We start from the raw sequence: 11,933 nt of genomic DNA, 5'->3' as shown, positions 1-11,933 counted from the left end.
CTATACCAAATTGCGCGTTGCGGTGCTAATGGCAGGCTGTTGGCATATATTGCAGACATGTGACGTGTGAAGGGAATATGAGACATCCCAATGTGTTTTTTATGTTACTCCCAGCAAGAAATGAACCTCAATGATTTTTAGTCAGCGATTTATATATGTTTCTGAGTAAGCAGTAGGCGCTTCATTTCATAGTCTACGTTACCCTTTTGTAGTGTAATACTTCCCTCTGATTAAAAAAACTCACATGACTCAACCGTGATCATATAATAAGGAAATGTCAAATACTTGTGCGAAATACAGCAATAGAAAAAACTAGAAAGCTTTTTAGAGGTTCCAAAAACTTTTGTTGCATTGACAGATAATAAACAACTTCTTTAAGGACGAGGCAAAAAATGACCAATGCAGCGTTCTACAAAATGCTAAAAAGACTTTTGTTGTTGACATACCTATCATAAACCTTACTTTTTCCCTCCGATGTCGATTTCTCCAGCTGTGGGGACAATGTTTTACGATTTGACGACACCAATCATAGCTACCATCGTCATCACACTCTCTGGCACTCTCCTATCGGGAAAAGCTCGATGAGTGTTTGCGCGCTGAGAGAGAGAGAGAACAGACTTTATTTACAGATCCTGCGTGGGGTTGACAACCGGCCGCGCAGGGCTCGGGGCTTCCCTTCTAATGCCCTAGTCTATTAAAAGTCCTAGGGCACTGGGCCTAGATCTCGGGGTGTGCTCCTGGCAGGGCGTCCGGTACTGGGGTCCCACGGCACCCGGTAACCGGGTCCTTGGTCCCCTTTCTCTTCTGCCTAGCCAGGGCCTCCTCGAGCCGCTGGATCGCCCATCTCTGTGATGATGAGTCTTTGGAGCGCAACCAGCGTTCCACTTGCTCGGGGTACGTGGCATCCAGGGACTGCCCGTCCCCATCGCGCACTTCACCGCCGCACTTCATGATGTGGCCGAGTGTCGCTAGTTCCCTTTCACAGACGCTACACACTGGGTCTGCGAACACCTCGGGGCAGATGTGGCGCGCCAACGCCGGGGTTAGCACGCATTCCACTTGCATCTGACGAAGCATCACCGACTCCGCACGGGATAGTTCGTGGTGCGGGGCCGGGTACTCCCTCCTCTCGCCCCTGAATCGCTTTAGGATCTCTCCGTAGGAACCGCCACCACCGTAGACATCACCATCATTTGTAAACATCTCAAGCCACCCTTGCTTGGTGATCAGTGGTACTTTATTTTTTGGCGAATGTTTGCTGTACGGCGTAAGGAACTATATTTTCCCCTCAATGAGAATAGCTTCTTACAATTTGGCAGCACCGGTTAAAGCTACCATTTTCATGCCTTGTCCCGACGGCAAAGGCTCGATGAGGGCATCGACATGGTCGTAGACATCACCGTCATCATCGCTAGAAACTGAACCGGCCCTCGCCTACTGGTCACGGGTAACGTGCCACTTTTGCGGCTGTTAACAAGCTTCCCGAGTGCGGAGGGCTGGTGTCTTGGTTGACTACCGGCACGGTTGCATTCGGCGCCTTCTTCTTCGACGTACAAGAGCGGCGTGGGACAAAGTGGGCAACGACGAAGAGGAAATCGCGCGGTCGGGGGCTGGCGTGGCGCGAGCGTGACATCTAGAACCAGCTACCTCCAGAGTCGCGGCCGGGGACAAAAAATGCTATAAACAGCCATGATTCCCTTCACCGGGGTGAGTGCCCGACGCCCAATGTACGGTATTTCACTACGTCACTTTAATCACTCTCAAAGCTCCTCATATGCTACCTCAGTGTGTTGTTGACGCCCACTTCGTGCGCATAGATATTGTATGTAAGGTTGTTTTGCCCAAGACATGTCCTGATGGCGTGCAGAATTTGGTGTTTCTTTGGTAGAGCTGGACGAAGGACATGTGTTCGCTTACGGTCTGTTTGTAGCCACTCGTGCAGCGACGCCCGCCGCTTTATTGAGTGAAACCTGCACATGTATTGCACCGTGTTCATGCTGTAACCGTAGAAAGATATAGGCTGCGTCTAATGTCACGGCAACCGTGAGATTACTTTCGGGAAATTCTCACGGCAGTTTCCATAAAAACTTGCTGGCCTAAAAGTTTCTGAATAATATTACGTCCCAACGTAACCTTGCGTAACCTCACCTAGTCTAGCGTAGCCTACCCAAATCCAGCCCAACTGCATCACACCTAATCCAACCCAGCCCAACGACAGAGAACACAACCTATATAAAACGTTATTCAACCCATTCCAGAAGTCCTAGGAGACGATCTCTTGATATAGTATAAACAGGAGTAAAAAAAGGCATTAACAAAATCACGATGACCAAGAAATTCCGAAAGCTAAAAAAAAAAAGAACTCCGCAATGTCGTTCTCGAACCTGAGACTTCACGTTTAAAACCAAGTACTATACCACAGCGACACAGGGGCAGCTGCAAACACCGATTTTTAGGGAATATATATCCCATAGAATCTCCGGATAGCGTTCTCAGCCGATGAGAGGAGACTGACGCACGAAATTTCTGACGGTAATTCTCACGGTTGCCGTGATAATAGACACCACCATGTCGTTATGTTGCGCCAGAACAATAGCTTCAAAATACTCGTCTATTCTAAGGCAGAACGACGTACTGCTTGCAAGCTCAGTTAATTCAACGTTTGTTGCTGCGATTTTTTCGTTCGGCCGCAGCTGTATGAAGGACGCGTGAAATCTTCCCTAATGGGTTATACGCACAACTTATTTAGTTTCCGAAATATTAACTCTGTTTATATGCACGTTGAATGAGTGCGACCGCAGACTGTACTACGTCACCACGACTCGTCAGATTATTCTGTATGAGTGAAATAAATTGTTGTGTCTATTATCCCGGCAGCCGTGAGAATTACGGTCAGGAATTTCTCACGGCAGTCGCCTATGATTGGCTAAGCATGCCCCCAGGAGATTGTATGGGACAAATAGTTCCTAAAAACTCGTTCCTGCGGATGCTCCTGGGGCGCTGGGTTATAGCACTTGCTTTTAAACTAGAAAGCACAGGTTTCGAGTCCGGCATGGTGGAATTTTGTTTTTTTAACTTTCGAAATTTTTGAAGTTATCGCTCATGGTGATTATTATTGCTTTTTTATCGTGATTAATAATATATCAGAAGATCGATGCACAGGACTTCTCGAATAGGTTGGACTCAGTTAAATATAGATTGTATTCTGTGTCGTTGGGCTGGGTTACGTTATGATTGTTGCAGTTGAGCTGGATTTGGGTAGGTTATGATACATTAAGTTGAGTTTTGTTAGGTTAAGTTTTGTTAGGTTACATTGGGAGGTAATAATATTCAGTGAATTTTAGGCCAGCCAGTTTTTATGGAAACTGCCGTGAGAATTTCCCGGAGGTAATTCTCACGGTTGTCGTGAGATTAAACGCAGCCGAAATTAATTCAGGGATTACCTTAAAACACTGGCCCTTGAAGTTCAGAGCAGTGCTTTATGTCCCCTGTGTCAATAGCGACCTAAAATGTTATGTTGAACTCCAGTGAAGAAATCTAATGCGTACAGGTTAAAAAAAATTCAGTGATTACTTTTAAAAGCCGTCCTGTGTGAAAAAAGAAAGGAAGCCCGGATGACATGAGATTTATTCCAATTATTTAGCCACAGATGTCATATTTGGTACCTTGATACCGCAAAGGCAACCGTACAACCCTTTTACAAATGCGATGCTGAAGAATATCGGTAGTCTATTAATAATCACGGCAACCTTGAGAATAACCTTCAGAAATTTCTCAGGGCAGTCGCCTCTCATTGGCTAGACAAGCCACCCGAAGATTCTCTGGAAGAAATATTCCATAACTTCTCGCCCCTACAGTTGCTGCTGTGGCGCTGTGGCATAGTAGTTGCTTTTTAACATGAATTCCCAGGTTCGAGTCCGGCATTGCTGAAGTTCTCTCTTTTTTTTTAAGCTTTCGGAATTTTGAAGTTATCGCTCATCGTGATTTTGCTTTTTTATTCTGGTTATTTCTATATCAAGAGATCGACGCACACGGCTTCTAGAATGGGTTTGATTAGGCTTAATATAGGTTGCGTTCTATGCCGTTGGGCTGGGTTAGGTTACGTTTGTTGATTTGATTTGATTTTGATTGTAGGGTTTAACGCGCCGACGCAACGCAGGCGATGATGCGCGCCATAGTGTAGGACTCCGGATTGATTTTGACCACCTGGGAATCTGTAACGTGCGCCGAAATCTCGTACACACGGGCGTTTTTGCTTTCCGCCTCCATCAAAAAACTGGCTGCCGCGGCCGGGAATCGAACCCACGACGTCACGCTCCGCAGCGCAATGCCTAAGCCACTGAGCCACCGCGGCGGTTTAGGTCAGTTGCAGTTCGGCTGGATTTGGGTAGCCATGATCCGTTCGGTTAGGTTACGATATTTTCGGCGAGGTTAGGTTATGTCAGGCTACGTTGGGAGCTAATATTATTGAGTAAATTTTAGGCCAGCCACATTTGAAGAAACTGTCGTGAGAATTTCCCGGAGGTAATTATCACGGCTGCCGGGAGATTAGACTAAGCAAAGAATATATGCGGTGGTGCCTATAACCGCCGATAGGGTAAACGACGTCGTACGTGAAGAAATAATATTTGCATATTGGTTTCTACGGTAATTTATTCTTACTGTTTATCGGAATATTAAAGGTTAACCTGGGAATCTAAGTAATTTTTTTGGTACCAACCAACACGTACCCGTCAGGCTTGCAAGAGTACCATAGCAGAATGTGGCTACCGCGCTAGTTGCATAGTGCACCTTTGTCGCAGGACACTACGTCCCGCGACACGACGGAGCTGCGAGACACAACAGGGTCCACGACTTACTCCAAGCAGAACTCGTCGTCCAAGTACTCCACCACCGCCAACAAGAACACCACCCTCAACACCACCTCAGTGCTGTGAGTGACCGAGCTCCTTGATTTGACCTTTGCCATGTCGCGTAGGAAGGAACACGGAAAAGGGTGAACAAGGATCTCTGGCGCATACAAAGACGTTGTCAGTGGTTGAAGCAGTGCTGAGTGTCTTATAAGAAATTTGTGGTTTGCGTTTGCGTGCGCGCCACACCCAGTTCGGGTAAAACGCCGACATCCAGACAGCCTGAAAATGCAGTTTCTTTGTTACCAAGACGTCCAACGTTTCTTAAACGTCCAAAAAGGCGGTCACCGGTGGCAGCTCTGGTTACAGTATTGTGCGGCCGAAAAAGAATTTCCAGCGGTATGATTACACAAAGAGATACAGGCTGCTAAATGGTTCTGTATCAATGTCGTATAGAGCGATACTCGCTATATGCAGCAACGGTCACTTGGTTACGACAGCAGTAAGATTACACAAAAAGGGATAACATGGTAAATGGCTCTGTATCAATGTCAGCTAGAGCGATACTCGCCCCGATGCAGCAATACGCACTTGTCGCGACTGCAGTTAGTAAGCTACAATGCTCCCCAGGAAGGCCCTCCCGTCGAGCACGCGACGGCGTGTTGCATTTGGGTTCCTCTAGCTCCTTGGGGGCCCCCAACGCTGGGTTCTCCTATTCTAAATCTCCCCATTACCCGAAATCATTAACGATGTGTTTCGCCTCGAACGCAGCCTCGCCTTCTGTGAGAAGTCGTGCGTTTCGAAATTGATGCTTGAGAAAGGCCGGCTCACTGTAAACATTCAAAACACGGTGCAATTATAAATGACCCCGCCGAGAACATAATGAAAACTAAATATAGCCTTGTACAAACCCGCTCGAAGGCGCTAAAAACTCGCGTTCATACCGTTCGTACATTGCGGACAAGTCGCCAAAAGTAAACATCATCCGTGCAGAGTACAAGCTACGACAGTGATCGTGAATCAAATCCGGGCATGATTGTAAAAACATCGTGGGGGAAAGAGGCACTGATTAAGCCAAATTGCAGACCATAACAACACTTTTAAGCATGTGCGGCGAAGCAATCTGATCACCGTTCTCACGTAGTCATTCATTTACCAGGCAATACGAGCAGTTCGCGCGGTGAGATTAAAATTAAGTGAGCGACGCGTTTCCGTCGCTGTTACAAACTGTTTCCTTGCACACACATGTCCCGTCACAAGTATTTCATAATGAATCTACAGCGTACTTTTCTAGGCATCATTGAATGATTGATTATAGGGTTTAACGCGCCGACGCAACGCAGGCGATGAGGCGCGCCGTAGTGGAGGGCTCCGGATTAATTTTGACCACCTGGGGATCTTTAACGTGCGCGGAAATCTCGTACACACGGTTTTCTAGGCATCAGCTGCATCGTCCTTGGCGTTAGCTGGCTGCATATGTAAGAGCTGTGGGTCGCGATGGTAGCAACTACCTAAACGCGGCGGTATCGCCGGGAACAAGCGAGTCGCTGATTGCTGGCCTGGATTATTTGGTTTACAGACAACTTTTTTGGTAATTTGCATCAAATCCACAAGGAGGGGGCGAGACAGTGGTCACAACAAGAAAGCACGCTTCCGCATACGCACGGGAAATGTGTTGTAGCAGACGACAACCAAATTCGGCGTCCTACAAGTGACGTGACTCGTAGGTGGCGCCACGGTATGTCCTCGAGGCCAATAGCGCGCAGAACGTTGAGGGGACTGCGTAAGCCGGTCCCAGTCGATGACGACGTTGGCGTACTTGTAAAGCGGCGTGGACTCTAGGTGTTTGAGCCAAGCGTGGATGTTGCTTCGCCGGAGAACGGCACACCGGTTATATGCGCAGCGCGCCCGAAGGAGAGGAAACTGCGGAAGAGAGAGTACTGCACATGCGCCGGCCCCAGCGCGTCTGCCGCGGCTGTGACGCAACGTGCCGCGGCTATGACGCAACACAATCCAACACACTCCACTTTAATCCAATCCAATCCAATCTAATCCAAACCAATCCAATCGAATCCAATCCAATGTTTTTTTCTTGGCATGTCGTTAAGGCTCAACATTTTAGGTAACCTAGCGTTAAGCCTAAACATACGACGGTAGGCTCAACGTAACTCTTTTTGTCGTCCAATCGTCGTTAACCGGTCTGCTGAAAAAGGTACTGATTATATTCAACGGTGCTGGCACAAGTTCATTCGGTTCCCGGCTGCGGCAGCCGCTTTTCTGGTGGAGGCGAAAAGCAAAAACACCCGTGTGTACGAGGTTTCGGCGCACGTTAAAGATCCCCAGGCGGTCAAAATCCTTAGCCCTCCACTACGGCGCGCCTAATCGCCTGCGTTGCGTCGGCGCGTTAAACCCTACAATCAATCAATCGCGTCACCTCCTCCGTCTGCTGCAAATCAACCTTTAGCGGAAGGGGTGTAACGGCGCTGTCGCCCAGCTTCGCAGGGAAGCAATAAAATTTCTGTCTTCCTACACTTCACCCACAATCATCATCATGGTCATGGAAAGTTGACTTTCCTACAGGGCGGATTCGCGTTACAGACACCATCAGTGAGAACACTAAAGTTTCGCTTTAAAAGATGTGTTTGTCAAACATTATTTAGAATATGCTGGCCGAACAAAATATTCTGCAGAAATTCAGAAAATTATCTACTAATGCGTACCATTCTTATGCCGCCTGCCTTGAGTGTAAGTTTTTTATAGCCAAATTTTTGTGTTTTTTTCTAAATCCTGTCGGAAGAATTACCTCCAATTACTAAACAATCGTCACTTTTGTGGAAATGCCATGCGTTAGACGTTTTGCCATTTTTCGTAATTTTGATTTATTTTTCCTATTTTTTAAGTTTTTTTTTTAATTTTGCCCGAATAATTATCTCAATTTACCTACTATAAGGATTACAACTGGAACTTTCTCAAAATCTGCATTATTGTGGAAATGCAGGGAGTTACACGGTTCGCCATTTTCCGTAATTATTTTGTTTTTCTTATTTTCTTAGTTTTGAAAAAATTCTTTCAAACAATTATCTCCATTTCCGCTATTATAACGATTACAGGTGAAACTTTCCCGAAATCTACATTATTGTGGAAATGGCATGTGGTATACGTTTTGAAATTTTCCGTAATCTTTTTGTATTTGTCTTATTTTCTAGTGTTTCAAAATTTTGCTCGACCTATTATCTCTATTTACATAATTCTAACGATTACGTTTGTTTGCAACTTTCGCGAAATCTGCATTTCTGTGGAAATGCAGGGCGTTACACGCTCGTGGCTGGGGGGGGGGGGGGGGGGGTACTCGGCGAAGAATACTGCGCATTAAAAAATGCGACAATCGTTGCCATGCGACTAGCCAAGGCAATTAGGCTAGGAACGACGCTCGGTGCTATGGCGGCGTCCACGACGGAACGAGACTGCAGCGACAGATTTCCCTCGACTATATATTAGTATGAAACTCTGTTGTGTTGTCGACTGCCGAACCAATTGTCGTCGCCGGTGGAAGCATCTCCTAGTCTTGCGAGAGCAGCGCGTCTCGTTTGTGGGTGCCGGGCAATACTCCGAAAAAGACTTTCTGAGGGACGGCTTTGCAACCGCATGCACATGAAACTTCCCTTCACGTCGATGATCAACTATGCGTGGGAATTGTCGGTATTTTTACAATCCGTAAGCTGGCCTTGTTGAGCGCTGCCAGCCGAACGCGCCAATCGCCGACGCCAGCATATGCAAAAATGAACGCGTGAGCTCAGCCGACAATCTTTATCGAGCTCATGATTGAAAATAAGTGCGGAAAAAAACAAAGCACAAAATAGGCACGAGAAGTAGACAGGACAGTGCGCACGAGAAGTAGACAGGACAGCACTGTCCTGTTTACTTCTCATTTCTTTTTAGGTGCGGAGTACCTCAGGACCGCACAGTGTCCGTCCGTGTCCGTGCGCATAGCATTTACAATCTCAAAAAATCACACAGGCAGCAGCAGTATTCGAGCCCGTGTCTGGTAGACCAGACAGAGTTAGTGTCAGTCATCTTACCAATTCGGCTACAACCACGCGTTAGTACCCGGGAGTGAAACGGCCTACTCCCTCGCCTGTAACGGTGCGGAGTACCTTATACCTCCCAATGTCCGTCCGCGTCCATCCGCGCGCACACCACCATCAAGCGAAAATCAAGCGAAATTCCAATTGAACCGGGAGTTGCAGTTTCATTGAGGGAATGATCGAGGTGCAACTCATGGCTCAAATCGAATGACGGTCGGGGCGCTAATCGGATGTCACTCGGGGCGCAAATTGGATGTCATTTCGAGTCCCCGTACTCCGCACCCTCGCCATCATCAACGGAATGGAGATGCTGCAATTTTATGTGCTTTGTTTTTTTCCACGCTGATTTTCAATCAGGAATGTTTACCAACTCGCCCAAATCACAGTACTCTTGATTTATCGTGTTCTCTGGGTGTAAAACGGTGTTTTGCGGGCAAAGACGACAGGCTGGTTTTCGGTCTTCTGTGATTTCAAGTCGCGTCAACAAGTCTTGCAAAGTTCCTTTCCGCGTTGGACTGTTGTGTTGTTCGCAGACGCGAGAATGAGAACCAGAACAAGTCGGCCTCGTACTGGTGGTTCGTGGTTGGCGCCGTGCCGGTGGCCACGTTCCTGCTGGTTACAATTCCCATCGCTCTTTTTCTCAAAAGCTTCGTGGGTGAGTGCGTGGTGCTGTTGGTTCACGCCACACTTGTGTACGCTACTGAAAAAAACCAAAGACAAGTGCAATTACACCGTCGAAAAAGTAATCGAGAATTGCTTTAGAGATTACTACTAACGTTACTATTTCTGCAACTTCTTCTTACGGTAGCACATATATAGCGTTGTATAAATAGCCAGGTCGCCAAAAATCCGAGGGAGAGAAATTGGCACCTGCACCTACGTACTTAAAACTTTCGTTCATGGGTGTTTTAGTGACATACTAATTGTCGTGTTTCCGTATTATTTGTACGGGTTTCGAAAAAAAAAGCATTGGCTGTTTTCGCTTCTGGCTTAAGAACTGTGGCACATCTAACCCCTATCGCACACAAACGGCCGGGAAGTCTTGAAACGGGTAGGTTTATATTCAATTAGAGAAAAAAGCAGCTGAATTACAAGTTACTCTAAAGTATGGTTTACACTAGTAAGTTTTTACTTGTAACGCGTCATTTGCAAGTCTGGTCCGCCCTTTTTCCTTAAAGAAACAGCTATCCCATGGGCGTGGCATTGAATTCGTTGGGGTTCGAAATCTTATTCTTGACACAAATTATGTACTTCAGATACAACTACATTCGGTTCCCCTGACAAACGAGGGTACAAACGAGGCCCCTCTGGCTGATAACCTTGGCCTAGTGACTGGCGTTTAGCCTCCGTACTGCACTTATATCTGCAAGGGTATTGGTAAACTCAATGCCGCTGCGTCACATGGATTAGTCGATGGCAGACGCAGATGTTTAACAATGTAAACACAATGAATGTTCGAGGTCAGGAAGGATTTATAGCGTACAATGTGACAAGAAAATCTGTCCATTCATACCATAAGCCGACTGAGATAAAAGCCTCCGACATGCGTGTGGTAGCGTGGGGAAGCGAGCGGCCAGCCAATGTTGCTGCCTCGAAGAATACCAGAAGCCGAAGGCAAACGTAACTTGTTTACTTCATGGCGAGAGATGGGCCGAAGCCAGACAAGAACAACGACCTGACGGGTGAGGTTACAGCACGGGACTCGAACAGAGTGACAGCATTGATTCACTGCTCAAACAGGGATGAACTACAGCGCTTGGGGGGGGGGGGGGGGGGAGGGCTTATTTATACCCAAAGCGCCAACGGTCAAAACAAGCGTTCCCTCTGGATTGTGCACACGACGTGTACGGCACAGACACACACAACACACTTTCCAGAGTTCGTGAGCGGTCGGTAGTAGCGGCGCACGCTGCTACTACCGACCTCCTTTCTCCCCTCTCCCGAGAGAGGGGAGAAAGGAGGTCTCCGGAGTGGCTTCCGCGTCCTTCGGGCAACTTGAAGCCTGCCTCGTCTGCCAACGCCGATTGGAATCACGCCGATAGCGAGGCGCCAGAGATCCAGACGTGTAGCGACGCGTTTGAATCGTCGGCTGCTAGCGTGTGTCACAGACAGGGAGGCCTGCTTGAAAGGCGCACGTAGTGGAGGCTTCGCCGCACCGCCGAGGAGTATTGCAATAAGCCCTGTGGAGGGCTGATTCGTAACACAGGGTACCAAACACGCTTTTATCACGGGACTATTCATCCTGGGCTACCCAGTTTACTGCTGAAGCGTGTGACTGTCGCGAATTTTTTTTCTGTCAGGACCGAATGAGCGGACACGAAGAAACAAATTACTGATTAATCAGCTATCCAGTCTATAGAAGCATTTTTTAGGAACACCATGCGCGGTGATTAGAATTGGGGTATCTCGCGAACTGCCCTTCCCTGGGTCCGTATGCTCCGCAACCCAGGGTATCCGACTCATTACGGCGTGTCCTGCGCACGACCGCCGAGAGCAAGCTTTCACTCTCCGCTACCCGCCCCATCCACTGAAGCATCGCCTCTTGTATTTCTTCAATGTCAAACGCATCGCCCGCTTTACATTGGGAATGACGGAGTCGCCCTCTTTCGGACACATGTCGTGAGGTGGGGCCCCAAGGAAACACATGTTCGACACCTCCGAAGAAGCGACGCTCTTCATAACGACAGAAAACGCAGCGCCGCTACTAAGCACGGTTTGCCTACGTTGCCGCTTTCTACCACGCGTCGCGCCGAGATTGACCGGTCACGTGACTAAAGCGCTGTGAAGGCTAGCAGTTGGGAGAGTAGCAGGAGTAGAAGAAAAGGGCTTGGTTGGCCCAAGGGGATGACGCGTTTGGCATTGAAAAGATACAGGAGGCGATCACTGGAGTCTCTTCAGCAAACTCCGATGTTTCGAATCATTATGAATGGCTCATCACTTCACCCCCTCCCCCCCCTCCTCCCACTTTGGCGCTTCACCGTTCACGTCAACACTCAAG

The 11,933-nt window shown here is 47.8% G+C and overlaps 1 protein-coding gene across 1 annotated transcript in view; it reads left to right on the top strand.

The window, feature by feature from the left end:
* Positions 1-1,574: 1,574 nt before the first annotated feature.
* LOC144146511 (neprilysin-1-like) overlaps positions 1,575-11,933 on the top strand; it is a gene marked incomplete in the record, with an annotated part of 55,392 nt that continues 45,033 nt past the window's right edge. The window contains 3 exon segments of the mRNA XM_077678456.1: positions 1,575-1,707; positions 4,803-4,933; positions 9,469-9,590. Coding sequence (XP_077534582.1) covers positions 1,690-1,707; positions 4,803-4,933; positions 9,469-9,590 — 271 coding nt within the window.

Source organism: Haemaphysalis longicornis, unplaced genomic scaffold (assembly GCF_048455015.1).
Source record: "Haemaphysalis longicornis isolate Haplotype H1 unplaced genomic scaffold, Haemaphysalis longicornis Haplotype H1 scaffold_7, whole genome shotgun sequence".
Lineage (NCBI taxonomy): Eukaryota > Metazoa > Arthropoda > Arachnida > Ixodida > Ixodidae > Haemaphysalis > Haemaphysalis longicornis.
Note: the sequence above shows the minus strand (reverse complement) of the source record. Positions and strands in the feature narration are given on the sequence as shown.